The sequence below is a fragment of the Ylistrum balloti genome, unplaced genomic scaffold, assembly GCF_031769215.1.
Source record: "Ylistrum balloti isolate Yb309-2 unplaced genomic scaffold, AGI_CSIRO_Ybal_v1 Utg370794, whole genome shotgun sequence".
NCBI lineage: Eukaryota > Metazoa > Mollusca > Bivalvia > Pectinida > Pectinidae > Ylistrum > Ylistrum balloti.
Genome location: NW_026782463.1, coordinates 240,516 through 258,340, shown reverse-complemented (window position 1 = coordinate 258,340; position 17,825 = coordinate 240,516). Strand labels below are relative to the sequence as shown.

Sequence of the window (17,825 nt, the reverse complement as noted above, 5' to 3'; positions counted from 1 at the left end):
ATTTTTCACAAAAGTGATAAGGAAATTAAGCTGTAGTTAGTTATCTGGAAGGAACACTAGAGAAAATGTTCAAAGAAATATTCTGTGGACGCGTCACAATCAAATACAAGGAAGATGTTGTCGTCCTTTAACTCTGGCAAGCCGTCCTTTTCGTGCAGTTGCTTAAACATGACTTCGGATGGATTAGCTCCATATCCGTCGTATGTGCCGTCCAGATGGAATAGTCCGGTACAGCGCGCAAACTTGTCGTCTGCCTGTCGACAATATGGCGTACACAAACGGCCACACTGGTCATATGCAATGAAGGAAACGTTAACTGGACCAAAATCTGGGTTTGCCACCGCTATATATGCATATTCTGTATCAAAAGCGTATTTTCCAGAAAATGGACATGTTTCAAATTGTGGCGTACTGACCTTAGACAAACTGTCTGAGCGAACAACAGCGTACGATTCGACGGACTGCATGTCGCAGTGGTCGTATGTTCCCGGGTCGCCAGTGTGCATCTCCTGCTCAAGATCATGAAACTGGATGGGGTCAAATAGATCATATGACGTGTCAATGTGGCCTTCATGCACAGCATAGGTGTTGAACTTTTGATGTTTAGGTCGTCTGTGTAGCAGCTTTATAGCAACCCACTTGAAGAGATTCGTGTCGTCCTCTCCGTTACACATGAAGTCGTTTTGAATAGCAGGTTCGGCATAGTCACAAACCCCATTAGAACAGTCAGGTTCCCCATCAGCCTGTCTGCGAACTCTGGATGTTGGCGGTTGGAATTCTTGTGAAAAGTCATCAAAGAACGTAGGAACCAACAATTTTGCAACGCATTTTCCATTTTTGCACTTCAAATTTTTTCCGCATATGTCTATGCATTTTCTACGTACGTCATTATCGCTGCACTCTGAGCAATCCTTTTCAGCTGGGCTTTGTTCATAATGGTAGACATCCCTTGTCCAAATCTTTGAATAGCCATCTCGTATTGTTAGATTATCAAACCCTGGTAAATTGCCATCAGGATGGTGTAAGGCTTGGATTTCAGGCGGAAAATTGGAGATGTCCGGAAAATTCTCCTCTGGATTAAGGTGATGATTTACCTCATAATAAACGCGTATTTCTTCCCAAAGGTAGTCTACAAAACAGTGCAGAAGGAAAAATAGCGGATCTTCTGGAGCAAAGCGAATACTGGCCAAGTTACCGCCCACCCAGATGTGTATCCAGTTGTGCAAAATTTCAAGATACCCAAGTGGTGAATCCCAGTACGATGGTGACGTCATTTCCGGACCTGTAGCATTGAACAGCCTTTCTACCCGTTCCCTGTTCGGTAGCTCTCCATCTCCTAATCGACGTCTTAGTCCCCAGTCTTTGAATGGTCCTTTTGTCACAATATCTGCTCCGTACCCAACAAACTGATTGTTCCAAAGTTTCGACCAGTGTGGGCTTAACCCTTCTTCATACAAATCGGCTTCAATTCGACAATCCCAATACGGAAAAGCTAGGTCAGGTTCATATTTGCGAAGTTCATCTTCAAGTCTGAAACAACAAATATTTCTTCCAGTAGGAATTATCCGAAAAAATATTTTGGATCATTTCAAGGACACGCCGAGTTTAAACAGCTATAATCAAACGACCTGCTCTTATTATGCATTTTGAACGGATTTCGATCGGAGAGCACAGGGAATACTATCTATCACATCAAAGAGTATTCATCTCTAGCTGAATGAAGAGGATCCTATATAGGCGATCAGTCGCAAAGTTTCAATATCTCATCTGTTTTTTGGGGTTTTTTTTTTGTTGCAAAATCGTCATTTAAGGAAAAGAAAGAATTTGGAAACGAAAAGCTTAAAAACAAAATGACAAAACAAAATGACGAAACAAAATAAATAAAAAAAATTACTGCCATTTTTTATCAAGAGCGACTGATAAGGTGTAAATGTTAATAAAACCTCGACAATGAGTCCCTATTTCGAGTCACTCATACGAAGGTATGTTGGAAAAAGACATTCTTCACGAGGGAAACCCGAGGTAGAATATCCCTTATCCTACATACCTACATATCGCTGACTATTTTTCTCCCACTTTGTACATTTCAGCACAATTCAAATCACACTCCTGCAATGCTGAATAGAACACAGTTTACTTGTGGCAAAACTAAACTAAAGCAATATTTGAACAGACCAGAAAAACGGCTGGTGTACCACCTCATACTGAAACAAGATAATGAAGTTGTGATTAAGTTTGTGCCCGAGATCTCTAGTATCAGAATGTTGTCATAGTCTAGACAGGTAAATCCACGTTTTTTCCCGATGTGAGATTCCCTTGTCTCATCCCATGGCTGAGACAAACTACACGTGCTCTTTGCGCGTTCTGAAAACAGTGGAAGTGGAGCTACTTTTATGACGTCACACATACACAAGTTCGTTTGCTAATGCAATCTTATGTTATCATCAGGACTGATACTAATCTTTATCCGTTATTATTATCAAATATATATATATAATACAAAGCGTATAATTTCATTTGACGATTTATTGGCATGTAATCCAGAATCATATCATATGTAAGGTTAATTCTTAATGTGTCCGCGTGTTTTTGTATACACACAGTACACCTCATCTTGCACTCGGAAATTAGGTTAAGAGAAAAATAATTTTTCAATCTGATAAGTGTGAGATAGGGAAATCTCGGGGCAAACTATTAAGTAATTCTGGATTTTATTTGAAATAGTATAAAAATACTTTTTTAAGTATCTCAACCCATCGCAAAATCATTGGCAGCAGATGAAATGTCAAAACAACGAAATAACCATTCAATTTTTTTTCTCCTTTCATTATTACGGGTTAATACAAAAAGCAAAATGCTATTTTATCCGGATATAGTTGATAGATGGTTTATATTCGTGCTATCTTTTTAGAAACATTATATTTGTTGTTCAGTTTTCGTTATAAATTTTTTGAAGACCTAGGAGACATTGACAAAATAACGAAGAGATTGTTTATAAAAACATGTTTAGGAAAGTTACCTCAAGAGATATATTCTATGCCATGGTGTGAATCCAGGTCCGCCATGAGCTACAGGTATTGCGCTTGAGTCGGCATGGTAACTGACTATATTTGCGTAAGTCTATAAATAAACAACAGTGAAACATGGGAAAAGAATTTAATCAGATTTCGAAATTCATCGAGTGCGATACCTTTCTATCAAACGTAATATATATGTTATAATTGGAGATATACATGGTGTACAATACATATTCCTAGTAACCATAGCAACAAAAGTAACACATGGTAAAAGAGCCATTCCTAGTAACCATAGCAACAACAGTAACACATGGTAAAAGAGACATTCTTAGTAACCATGGAAACAACAGTAACACACGGTAAAGGAGACATTACTAGTAACCATAGCAACAACAGTAACACGTGGGAAAAGACATAGCTCATTTATTTTTTTAAAACGAAGTATAACAGACAGATTTGACTGGAAAAAGGTATATAAATTTAATATCATGTAATGATTTTGTTTAAAAAATGATTAAGTGGAACACCTGATCTGAATATTTTGTAGATTATTCGTTCATGGGTTACGTTTTGTGACGGCTAAGTTGACGTCGAAATGTTTATATATCATTACGTATGTAGCTGTAGAGTAAATCCAGAAATTAATTATTTCTAACATCTAACTTACTTCCTCAAAACTATCATTTAAAAGCAAATCATCAGCAGAACTAGATTTATACATTTCTGCCACCAGGTTTTATACACAAGACTCAGGAAATCACATTAAGATTGATACTATATCAAATTCATTCATTCATTCATCCATTGTTCCATATACGTAAAATGATTTTTGTTATTTCTGTATTCCTATACTTTGATACAGTCAATAAGTATTTACACACCCCTGTGTAAATGTTACTTATTCCAGAACAAATGTTTTTCGCATTCAGTTTTTTTTATCTCTAAATTAAAATTCAGTCCTGTTATGAAAGTAAATCGAAATCTTTTTAAATGTTGATAATCCCACACATTCCATTTATCTTCAGCTATTTCATTCATAAACATGTAATTTTTTAAAAAATGTTTTGATGTAAGCCGGAGTTCGTTCCATTTTGTTTACAAATAGATACAAACTTGAACACCTTTAAAAATGGTACTCACTCCATTGTCTCTCAGTTTATTTAAAGCTTGGTGAAACCTCTTCCTTTCGTCCTTCGTCAAACTTCTGTACTCCTTTCGTACTCGAATAGGCTCCTCTTCGTACGACCTAGGAGCACAGAACTCATTTTTGAAAGACTCGTATTCCGGAGTTGGTTCGGAATGCCATGCCTGAAAACTGTGCCTGAACAAGAACTGATCAAGACAGGTGCTTACAGTCACCGCCCCGTCTTCCTTTTTCACTGGTATTTCCGAGCCAATTTCTCTCAAGCAATCCTTCCAGTCATCCGGGTAGTCGATAGGGTGAATCGCTTCCGAGGGCAGTACTACACTAATGAGGAATATCAGCTGGGAAAGACAGCATTAAAATTAGATACAAAAGCATTTTCTGGTTAAATATTTATCAACGAAAACAAGAAATATATTATCATATCGCTAGGTTGGCGAATCCCTTGGTCGCAAACACAGCAAAGACTCTTTGAAGGAACAACATGTCTGCCAAGTTCGGTATTTGCATCATCAAAATGGTACAAAAATTAAATAATACACCATCAGACAGGTGCAGAGTTATTGATATTTGTTGAAATAATGATACTTTTTTTGTTACAATTTCGTATTTTCTAAGCCAATTTGGAAAACCCTGTATAAACAGAAGAGTGAGTGATAGAGACCTCGGGCTAGATTTTTAAGAATGCCGGTGAAATACGTAACCCGTACAAGGAATCTTGTTTTTTTAAGTACTTATTTTCTTTTTAATAGGGGGCCTCAGTTTATAACTCTTCTTAGTTAAATATGCAAAGTTGCAGAATTTCATGAAGATAGTTAATTGATGTATTATGTTACAAAATTAGATATGTTGTTCTATTCTGTAATTTTTTTCCATCCTGTCAATAACATACTCTGTGTAATATAATCTTGTGCTTTTACTTCTAAATCTTATATTTTACATACTATTAAGGATCTAGTTCTGACAGAACAGAAAATTATTCCCCATTTTCCCCCAATTTCATGATTTCTGAAAATATTTATTCAGAAAAATACCTGACTGTTGTTGATTATAAACAAATATTTGAAAAAAATAACGAGATGTCATACGCAAATTACATTATATAACATCCTCCTTTCCTTCAGGATCACTCACACATAACAGACATACACGTGAATAGCACCTTAATTTAGAGTGAGATATTGTAGAGTCAAACAATGAATTAAACTGCATCAAACAGCTGTTTCGTCCTTCTATGACTCTTCAGTGATGCTATGGGTGTAGAAGGTGTAGATACAGCACGTGAATCGTAAGCCTTGAGTTACTCCAGCTTCTAAATTTGCCAAGTAGAGTTGGATCCATGTCAAATTACTGCCTGGTATGTACTATACGAAATTCAATTAAATTTTATATCCTTTCAATATGTAGACATATTGTTTGGAAATCGAAAGTTTGGGCCTTGTTTAAAACAAATCACTTTTTTATTAAAACTCCACATTTACTATTGTCGAATGAAAGAGTGTATATCAAACTTTGATATTTGTAAAATTTTATTTAGTAAGACAATGAAAATTGAAAATGGCTAGCCATCAAATATAATAAAATGATAGATTTTCAGAAATTGGACAGTCAGAAATCTTGTTTTCCCCCCTCATTAACACTAATTATAATCCCCTTTTATTTACCAAGTATTTGAAAGAAAGAAAAAGGACTTCCTAACATAGCCAGAGTGTGGATTAACTAGAGACTAAACCTCAAAGACATCATAGCATAGTCAGAGTGTGGATTAACTAGAGACTAAACCTCAAAGACATCATAGCATAGCCAGAGTGTGGATTAACTAGAGACTAAACCTCAAAGACATCATAGCATAGCCAGAGTGTGGATTAACTAGAGACTAAACCTCAAAGACATCATAGCATAGTCAGAGTGTGGATTAACTGGAGACTAAACCTCACAGACTTCCTAACATAGCCAGAGTGTGGATTAACTAGAGACTAAACCTCAAAGACATCATAGCATAGTCAGAGTGTGGATTAACTGGAGACTAAACCTCACAGACTTCCTACCATAGCCAGAGTGTGGATTAACTGGAGACTAAACCTCAAAGACATCATAGCATAGCCAGAGTGTGGATTAACTAGAGACTAAACCTCAAAGACATCATAGCATAGTCAGAGTGCGGATTAACTGGAGACTAAACCTCACAGACTTACTAAAATAGTCAGAGTCTGGATTAATTAGAGACTAAACCTCACAGACATCATAGCATAGTCAGAGTGTGGATTAACTGGAGACTAAACCTCAAAGACATCATAGCATAGTCAGAGTCTGGATTAACTAGAGACTAAACACCACAGACTTCCTAACATAGTCAAAGTGTGGATGAACTAGAGACTAAACACCATAGACTTCCAAACATAGTCAGATTGTTGATTAACTAGAGACTAAACCTCACAGACTTCATAACATAGCTCAACACTACAGACTTCCTAACATAGTCAGAGTGTGGATTAACTAGAGACGAAGCATCACAGACTTCCTAACATAGTCAGTGTGTGGATTAATTAGAGACTAAACACCACATACTTCCTAACATAGTCAGAGTGTGGAATAACTAGAGACTAAACACCATAGACTTCCTAGCATAGTCAGAGTGAGGATTAACTAGAGACTAAACTTCACAGACTTCCTAACATAGTCAGAGTGTGGATTAACTAGAGACTAAACCTCACAGACTTCCTAACACAGTCAGATTATGGATTTAATGGAGACTAAACACCACAGACTTCCTAACATAGTCAGAGTGTGGATTAACTAGAGACTAAACACCATAGACTTCCTAACATAGTGCGCATTAACTAGAGACGAAGCATCACAGACTTCCTAACATAGTCAGTGTGTGGATTAACTAGAAACTAAATACCACAGACTTCCTAGCATAGTGTGGATTAACTAGAGACGAAGCATCACAGACTTACTAGCATAGTCAGAGTGTGGATTAACTAGAGACTAAACACCATAGATTTCCTAACATAGTCAGTGTGTGGATTAACTAGAGACTAATCCTCACAGACTCCCTAACGTAGTCAGAGTGTGGATTAAATACAGACGAAGCATCACAGACTTACTAGCATAGTCAGATTGTGGATTAACTAGAGACTAAACCTCAAAGACTTCTTAACATAGTCAGTGTGGATTAACTAGAGACTAAACCTCACAGACTTCCTAACGTAGTCAGAGTGTGGATTAACTAGAGACGAAGCATCACAGACTTCCTAACATAGTCAGTGTGGATTAACTAGAGACTAAACCTCAAAGACTACTTAACATAGTCAGAGTCTGGATTAACTAGGGACTGAACACCACAGACTTCCTAACATAGTCAGAGTGTGGATTTACTAAAGACTAAACACCACAGACTTCCTAACATAGTGCGGATTAACTAGAGACGCAGCATCACAGACTTCCTAACATAGTCAGAGTGTGGATTAACTAGAGACTGAACCTCAAAGACATCATAGCATAGCCAGAGTGTGGATTAACTAGAGACTAAACCTCAAAGACATCATAGCATAGTCAGAGTGCGGATTAACTGGAGACTAAACCTCAAAGACATCATAGCATAGTCAGAGTCTGGATTAACTAGAGACTAAACACCACAGACTTCCTAACATAGTCAAAGTGTGGATGAACTAGAGACTAAACACCATAGACTTCCAAACATAGTCAGATTGTTGATTAACTAGAGACTAAACCTCACAGACTTCATAACATAGCTCAACACTACAGACTTCCTAACATAGTCAGAGTGTGGATTAACTAGAGACGAAGCATCACAGACTTCCTAACATAGTCAGTGTGTGGATTAATTAGAGACTAAACACCACAGACTTCCTAACATAGTCAGAGTGTGGAATAACTAGAGACTAAACACCATAGACTTCCTAGCATAGTCAGAGTGAGGATTAACTAGAGACTAAACTTCACAGACTTCCTAACATAGTCAGAGTGTGGATTTACTAAAGACTAAACACCATAGACTTCCTAACATAGTCAGAGTGTGGATTAACTAGAGACTAAACACCATAGACTTCCTAACATAGTGCGCATTAACTAGAGACGAAGCATCACAGACTTCCTAACATAGTCAGTGTGTGGATTAACTAGAAACTAAATACCACAGACTTCCTAGCATAGTGTGGATTAACTAGAGACAAGCATCACAGACTTACTAGCATAGTCAGAGTGTGGATTAACTAGAGACTAAACACCATAGATTTCCTAACATAGTCAGTGTGTGGATTAACTAGAGACTAATCCTCACAGACTCCCTAACGTAGTCAGAGTGTGGATTAAATACAGACGAAGCATCACAGACTTACTAGCATAGTCAGATTGTGGATTAACTAGAGACTAAACCTCAAAGACTTCTTAACATAGTCAGTGTGGATTAACTAGAGACTAAACCTCACAGACTTCCTAACGTAGTCAGAGGGTGGATTAACTAGGGACTGAACACCACAGACTTCCTAACATAGTCAGAGTGTGGATTAACTAGAGACTAAACACCACAGACTTCCTGACATAGTGTGGATTAACTAGAGACTAAACATCACAGACTTCCTAACATAGTCAGAGTGTGGATTAACTAGAGACTAAACACCACAGACTTCCTGACATAGTGCGGATTAACTAGAGATTAAAGACTTCTAACATAGTCAGAGTCTGGATTAACAGGGACTGAACACCACAGACTTCCTAACATAGTCAGAGTGTGGATTAACTAGAGACTAAACACCACAGACTTCCTAACATAGTGCGGATTAACTAGAGACGCAGCATCACAGACTTCCTAACATAGTCAGAGTGTGGATTAACTAGAGACTGAACCTCAAAGACATCATAGCATAGTGAGTGTGGATTAACTAGAGACTAAACCTCAAAGACATCATAGCATAGTCAGAGTGCTTAACTGGAGACTAAACCTCAAAGACATCATAGCATAGTCAGAGTGGATTAACTAGAGACTAAACACCACAGACTTCCTAACATAGTCAAAGTGTGGATGAAGCACCATAGACTTCCAAACATAGTCAGATTGTTGATTAACTAGAGACTAAACCTCACAGACTTCATAACATAGTCAGACTTCCTAACATAGTGTGGATTAACTAGAGACTAAACCTCACAGACTTCCTAACATAGTCAGTGTGTGGATTAACTAGAGACTAAACACCACAGACTTCCTAACATAGTCAGAGTGTGGAATAACTAGAGACTAAACACCATAGACTTCCTAGCATAGTCAGAGTGAGGATTAACTAGAGAACTAAACTCACAGACTTCCTAACATAGTCAGAGTGTGGATTAACTAGAGACTAAACCTCACAGACTTCCTAACACAGTCAGAGGATTTAATGGAGACAGACATAGTGTGTGGATTTACTAAAGACTAAACACCACAGACTTCCTAACATAGTGCGGATTAACTAGAGACGCAGCATCACAGACTTCCTAACATAGTCAGAGTGTGGATTAACTAGAGACTAAACACCACAGACTTCCTAACATAGTCAGAGTGTGGATTAACTAGAGACTAAACACCACAGACTTCCTAACATAGTCAGAGTGTGGATTAACTAGAGACTAAACACCACAGACTTCCTAACATAGTCAGAGTGTGGATTAACTACTAAACACCACAGACTTCCTAACATAGTCAGAGTGTGGATTAACTGGATTTCTTAACATAGTCAGATTAACTAGAGACTAAACCAGACTTCCTAACATAGTCAGAGTGTGGATTAACTAGAGACTGAACACCACAGACTTCCTAACATAGTCAGAGTGTGGATTAACTAGAGACTAAACACCACAGACTTCCTAACATAGTGCGGATTAACTAGAGACGCAGCATCACAGACTTCATAACACAATCAGTGTGGATCAACTAGAGACTAATCCTCACAGACTCCCTATAGTAGTCAGAGTGTGGATTAACTAGAGACGAAGCATCACAGACTTACTAGCATAGTCAGAGTGTGGATTAACTAGAGACTAAACCTCGCAGACTTCCTAACGTAGTCAGTGTGGATTAAATAGAGACTAAACTTCACAGACTTCCTAACATAGTCAGTGTGGATTAACTAGAGACTAAACCTCACAGACTTCCTAGCAGAGTCAGAGTGTGGATTAACTAGAGACTATATACCACAGACTTCCTAACGTAGTTAGAGTGTGGATTAACTAGAGACTAAATGCCACAGACTTCCTAACATAATCAGTGTGGATTAACTAGAGATTAAACACCACACACACCCTAACATAGTCAGAGTGTGGATTAACTAGAGACTAAACACCATAGACTTTCTAACATAATCAGTATGGATTAACTAGAGACTAAACACCACAGACTTCCTAACATAGTCAGAGTGTGGATTAACTAGAGACTAAACACCACAGACTTCCTGACATAGTGTGGATTAACTAGAGACTAAACAACACAGACTTCCTAACATAGTCAGAGGGTGGATTAACTAGGGACTGAACACCACAGACTTCCTAACATAGTCAGAGTGTGGATTAACTAGAGACTAAACACCACAGACTTCCTAACATAGTCAGAGTCTGGATTAACTAGAGACTAAACACCACAGACTTCCTAACATAGTCAGCGTGTGGATTAACTAGAGATTAAACACCACACACACCCTAACATAGTCAGAGTGTGGATTAACTAGAGACTAAACACCATAGACTTTCTAACATAATCAGTATGGATTAACTAGAGACTAAACACCACAGACTTCCTAACATAGTCAGAGTGTGGATTAACTAGAGACTAAACACCACAGACTTCCTGACATAGTGCGGATTAACTAGAGACTAAACAACACAGACTTCCTAACATAGTCAGAGGGTGGATTAACTAGGGACTGAACACCACAGACTTCCTAACATAGTCAGAGTGTGGATTAACTAGAGACTGAACACCACAGACTTCCTAGCATAGTCAGAGTCTGGATTAACTAGAGACTAAACACCACAGACTTCCTAACATAGTCAGCGTGTGGATTAACTAGAGACTGAACACCACAGACTTCCTAACATAGTCAGCGTGTGGATTAACTAGAGATTAAACACCACAAACTTCCTAACCTAGTGTGGATTAACTAAAGACTAAACACCACAGACTTCCTGACATTGTGCGGATTAACTAGAGACTAAACACTACAGACTTCCTAACATAGTCAGAGTGTGGATTAACTAGAGACTAAACCTCACAGACTTCCTAACATAGTCAGTGTGGATTAACTAAAGACTAAACACCACAGACTTACTTACATTGTCAGTGTGGATTACCTAGAGACGAAGCATCACAGACTTCCTAACATAGTCAGTGTGTGGATTAACTAGAGATAAAAGACCACAGACTCCCTAACATAGTCAGTGTGGGTTAACTAGAGATTAAACACCACAGAGTCCCTAACATAGGGCGGATTAACTGGAAACTAAACACCACAGACTCCCTAACATAGTCAGATTGTTGATTAACTAGAGACTAAACCTCACAGACTTCCTAACATAGTGCGGATTAGCAAGAGACGAAGCATTACATACCTCCTAACATAGTCAAAGTGTGGATAACCTAGATCTAAACATCACAGACTTACTAGCATAGTCAGTGTGTGGATTAACTAGAGACTAATCCTCACAGACTCCCTAACGTAGTCAGAGTGGATAAACTAGAGACTAAACCTCACAGACTTCCTAACATAGTCAGTGTGGATTAACTAGAGACTAAATACCACAGACTTCTTAACATATTCAGTGTGGATTAACTAGAGACGAAGCATCACAGACTTACCAGCGATGAAGGAGTCATCATGCCGTAATGTCGCCGTTCCTTCCAACATCACCTAGAATTACAGATGTTATATAGTCCTTAAGTTTCTATATAAGTCGACACACGTGATCTTCAACAAAACACATTACTAATGGTTATAATATACCGTATAATACATTGAGATATTATTGTAGACATACGTTAAGTAAACAATAGAAGCATCGGTTTTTGTGCGTCATTATTTCTTTTGTGAGAATACAAGCTTAGTGCTAAGTCTTTGTATGTCACTTAACTCTGTAGCCGTTAAATCGAATCTTTTGTTTTCCTAAGTTTCCTTGTTCGCGGGTTGTACAACATCTGCAACCTGCACAGGTTGGTTTGTGATAATGCTTCCCGCTGATTTCTTTCAACACCACGTATTTTATTTGTATATATAATAAGACTAGTTGACCATTGATTCAACACTCAATCAAACCACTGAAGATGTGTAATGTGTTTCATAAGATATCTATAGATCATAAAAAAAAAATTAATTGGAATTTGAATTCGTTAAATTAGATATTAAATTACTCATCTAATACGGTAAAGAATACCAGGGTGGTCGGTCGGGTGGTGCAGTGCTAACGCACTCGCCTTTCACCTAGCCGTCCGGGGTTGGACTCCTGGAACGGATGTGAAAAGGTAAAGGTCACCTGCCCGACCATGTGGGTTTTTCCCGGGGTACTCCGGTTTCCTTCAACAACAAGACCCCTCTCGCGCTCACATCCGGGCCAACAAGAGTGATTAGTTGAAATAACTTGTTTCGCAATGGCTGTAAAATAAATAAAGTTTAAAGTTTAATATTCCAGATGCCTGCTTTCTATTCTATAAAACACATATTAAATCAGATTTCTTATCAAGAAAACTATATTTTCTATTTTTTTTAAAAGATACCCTAACTTGATAGAGAAGAAGATGCACGTTAAGGATAAATGACAATGTGGTTAACCGTAGTGTGGTATTGTTGATTTACATATTTTCATTGTTGTTGTTGAAAACTTCTGCTTGCCTCTTTTCGGATTTTTCGTAATTATTAATTTTATAGAAAATAATCAAATGGTATTCTTAATCCACTAACCCTTCTTGCCTGGAATTCTGTAAAACAAAAAGCTGACATATCATGAACATAGAAAGCAGAAAAGTGGCTCTGCCGATATATGCACTGCTGTACTGTAGTAATTCTACCTCCTGATGAAAAAGCCAATCTAAAATTGAGATCTACCCGACAGAGTTATGGAAGTCATTTGTTCCCAAATGTCGATATAATCATCCGTGATTTATTAAGAGACTAGAAAAAAGTTACTATCAGTGTGAAATACCATCACAGTGACAGGAGGCTGTTCACAGGAAACAACATCACAGTAACGGCATGTTGTTCCCAGGAAACACCATCACAGTAACAGAAGGTTGTTCACAGGAAACACCATCACAGTAACAGAAGGCTGTTCACAGGAAACACCATCACAGTGACAGGAGGCTGTTCACAGGAAACACCATCACAGTGACGGGAGGATGTTAACAGGAAACACCATCATAGGAACAGGAGGTTGTTCCTGGAAACACCATCACAGTAACAGTAGGCTGTTCACAGGAAACACCATCACAGTGACAGAAGGTTGTTCACAGGAAACACCATCACAGTGACAGGAGGCTGTTCACTGGAAACACCATCACATTAACAGAGGTTGTTCACAGAAAACACCATCACAGTAACAGAAGGTTGTTCACAGAAAACACTATCACAGTAACAGAAGGTTTTTCACAGAAAACACCATCACAGTAACAGGAGGTTGTTCAAGGAAGCAACATCACAGTAACAGGAGGTTGTTCACAGAAAACACCATTACAGTAACAGGAATCTGTTCACAGGAAACACCATCACAGGAACAGGAGGTTGTTCCTGGAAACACCATCACAGTAACAGTAGGCTGTTCACAGGAAACACCATCACAGTGACAGGAGGTTGTTCACAGGAAACACCATCACATTGACGGGAGGATGTTAACAGGAAACACCATCATAGGAACAGGAGGTTGTTCCTGGAAACACCATCACAGTAACAGGAGGTTGTTCATAGGAAACACTATCACAGTAACAGAGGATGTTCACAGGAAACACCATCACAATGACAGGAGGTTGTTACAGGAAACAACATCACAGTAACAGGAGGCTGTTCACAGGAAACACCATCAAAATGACAGGAGGTTGTTCACAGGAAACACCATAACAGTAACGGGAGACTTTCAAAGGAAACACCATCACAGTAACAGGAGGTTTTTCACATGAAACACCATCACAGTAACAGTAGGCTGTTCACAGGAAACACCATCACAGTAACAGAGAGGTTGTTCACAGGAAACACCATCACAGTGACAGATGGCTGTTCACAGAAAACACCATCACAGTGACAGGGGGTTGTTCAAGGAAACAGCATCACAATAACAGGAGGTTGTTCACAGAAAACACACTCACAGTACCAGAAGATTGTTCCCAGGAAACACCATCACAGTAACAGAAGGTTGTTCCCAGGAAACACCATCACAGTGACAGGAGGGCTGTTCACTGGAAACATCATTACAGTAACAGGAGGTTATTCCAGTGAAACACCATCATCAGAGTAACACCATCACAGTGACAGAGGTTGTTCACAGGAAACACCATCACAGTAACAGGAGGTTGTTCACAGGAAACACCATCACAGTGACAGACGACTGTTCATAGGAAACACCATCACAGTAACAGGAGGTTGTTCACAGGAAACACCATCACAGTAACAGGAGGTTGTTCACAGGAAACACCATCACAGTGACAGGAGGTTGTTCACAGGAAACACCATCACAGTAACAGGAGGTTGTTCACAGGAAACACCATCACAGTGACAGGAGGTTGTTCACAGGAAACACCATCACAGTAACAGGAGGTTGTTCACAGGAAACACCATCACAGTAACAGGAGGTTGTTCCAGGAAACACCATCACAGTAACAGGAGGCTGTTCACAGGAAACACCATCACAGTAACAGGAGGTTGTTCACAGGAAACACCATCACAGTAACAGGAGGTTGTTCAAGGAAACACCATCACAGTAACAAGAGGTTGTTCAAGGAAACACCATCACAGTAACAGGAGGTTGTTCCAGGAAACACCATCACAGTAACAGGAGGTTGTTCACAGGAAACACCATCACAGTAACAAGAGGTTGTTCAAGGAAACACCATCACAGTAACAGGAGGTTGTTCAAGGAAACACCATCACATAACAGAAGGTTGTTCACAGGAAACACCATCGAAATGACTGGAGGTTGTTCCCAGAAAACACCATCACAGTGACAGGAGGTTGTTCAAGGAAACACCATCACAGTAACAGGAGGCTGTTCACAGAAACCACCATCACAGTAACAGGAGGTTGTTCAGTAGGAAACACCATCACAGTAACAGGAGGTACAGGAAACACCATCACAGTAACAAGAGGTTGTTCACAGGAAACAACATCACAGTAACAAGAGGTTGTTCAAGGAAACACCATCACAGTAACAGGAGGGTGTTCAGAGAAAACACCATCACAGTAACAGGAGGTTGTTCAAGGAAACACCATCCCAGTAACAGGAGGTTGTTCACAGGAAACACTATCACAGTAACAGAGGCTGTTCACAGGAAACACCATCATAGTAACAGTAGACTGTTCACAGGAAACACCATCACAGTAACAGGAGGCTGTTCACAGGAAACACCATCACAACAGAAGAACAAACTTCACAACACAAAGCAAACATTGGACAGACGGTTGTTCACAGGAAACACCAGGTTGTTCACAGGAAACACCATCACAGTGACAGGAGGTTGTTCACAGGAAACACCATCACAGTGACAGGAGGTTGTTCACAGGAAACACCATCACAGTAACAGGAGGTTATTACAGGAAACACCATCACAATGACAGGAGGCTGTTCACAAGAAACACCATCACGGTGACGGGATGATGTTCACAGGAAACAACATCATAGTATCAGGAGGTTGTTCACAGGAAACACCATTACAGTAACAGGAGGTTGTTCACAGGAATCACTATCACAGAGACAGGAGGTTGTTCACAGGAAACACCATCACAGTGACAGACGACTGTTCATAGGAAACACCATCACAGTAACAGGAGGTTGTTCACAGGAAACACCATCACAGTAACAGGAGGTTGTTCACAGGAAACACCATCACAGTAACAGAAGGTTATTCCAGGAAACACCATCACAGTAACAGGAGGGTGTTCATAGGAAACACCATCAAAGTAACAGGAGGCTGTTCACAGGAAACACCATCACTGTACCAGGAGGCTTTTCAAAGGAAACACCATCACAGTGATAAGAAGTTGTTCCCAGGAAACACCATCACAGTAACAGGAGGTTGTTCACAGGAAACACCATCACAGTAACAGGAGGCTGTTCACAGGAAACACCATCACAGTAACAGGAGGTTGTTCACAGGAAACACCATCACAGTAACAAGAGGTTGTTCACAGGAAACACCATCACAGTAACAGGAGGTTGTTCACAGGAAACACCATCACAGTAACAGAAGGCTGTTCACAGGAAACACCATCACAGTAACAGGAGGTTGTTACAGGAAACACCATCACATTACAGAAGGTTGTTCACAGGAAACACCATCACAGTAACAGGAGGGTGTTCATAGGAAACACCATCAAAGTAACAGGAGGCTGTTCACAGGAAACACCATCACAGTAACAGGAGGTTGTTCACAGAAAACACCATCACAGTAACAGGAGGTTGTTCAAGGAAACACCATCACAGTAACAGGAGGCTGTTCACAGGAAACACCATCACAGTAACAGGAGGTTGTTCACAGGAAACACCATCACAGTAACAGGAGGTTGTTCACAGGAAACACAATCACGGTAACAGGAGGTTGTTCCAGGAAACACCATCACAGTAACAAGAGGTTGTTCACAGGAAACACCATCACAGTAACAAGAGGTTGTTCAAGGAAACACCATCACAGTAACAGGAGGTTGTTCCAGGAAACACCATCACAGTAACAAGAGGTTGTTCAAGGAAACACCATCACAGTAACAGGAGGCTGTTCACAGGAAACACCATCACAGTAACAGGAGGCTGTTCATAGGAAACACCATCACAGTAACAGGAGGCTGTTCACAGGAAACACCATCAAAATGACAGGAGGTTGTTCACAGGAAACACCATCACAGTGACAGGAGGCTGTTCACAGGAAACACCATCACAGTAACAGGAGGTTGTTCACAGGAAACACCATCACAGTAACAGAAGATTGTTCACAGGAAACGCCATCACAGTGACAGGAGGTTGTTCACAGAAAACACAAATACAGTAACTGAAGGTTGTTTACAGGACACACCGCCAATGTAACAGAAGGTTTTTCACAGAAAAAACAAACACAGTAACTGAAGGTTGTTCACAGGAAACACCGCTAGTGTAACAGAAGGTTGTTCACAGGAAACACAAATACAGTAACTGAAGGTTGTTCACAGTAAACACCATCACAGTGATAAGAAGGTGTTCCAGGAAACAACATCACAGTAACAGGAGGCTGTTCACAGGAAACACCATCAAAATGACAGGAGGTTGTTCACAGGAAACACCATAACAGTAACAGGAAACTGTTCACAGGAAACACCATCATAGTAATAGAGGATGTTCACAGAAAACACCATCACAGTAACAGGAGGTTGTTCAAGGAAACACCATCACAATAACAGGAGGTTGTTCACAGAAAACACCATCACAGTAACAGGAGGCTGTTCACAGGA

The 17,825-nt window shown here is 39.5% G+C and overlaps 1 protein-coding gene across 1 annotated transcript; it reads right to left on the bottom strand.

The window, feature by feature from the left end:
- Positions 1-35: 35 nt before the first annotated feature.
- Positions 36-12,042, bottom strand: LOC132558527 (uncharacterized). The gene is made up of 4 exons (XM_060223103.1): positions 12,011-12,042; positions 4,158-4,502; positions 3,020-3,120; positions 36-1,530 (listed from the first exon to the last, which is right to left on the bottom strand). The coding sequence occupies exons 1-4, from the start codon at positions 12,029-12,031 to the stop codon at positions 57-59; spliced, it is 1,941 nt and encodes a 646-aa protein (XP_060079086.1). The 5' UTR covers positions 12,032-12,042; the 3' UTR covers positions 36-56.
- Positions 12,043-17,825: the final 5,783 nt, after the last annotated feature.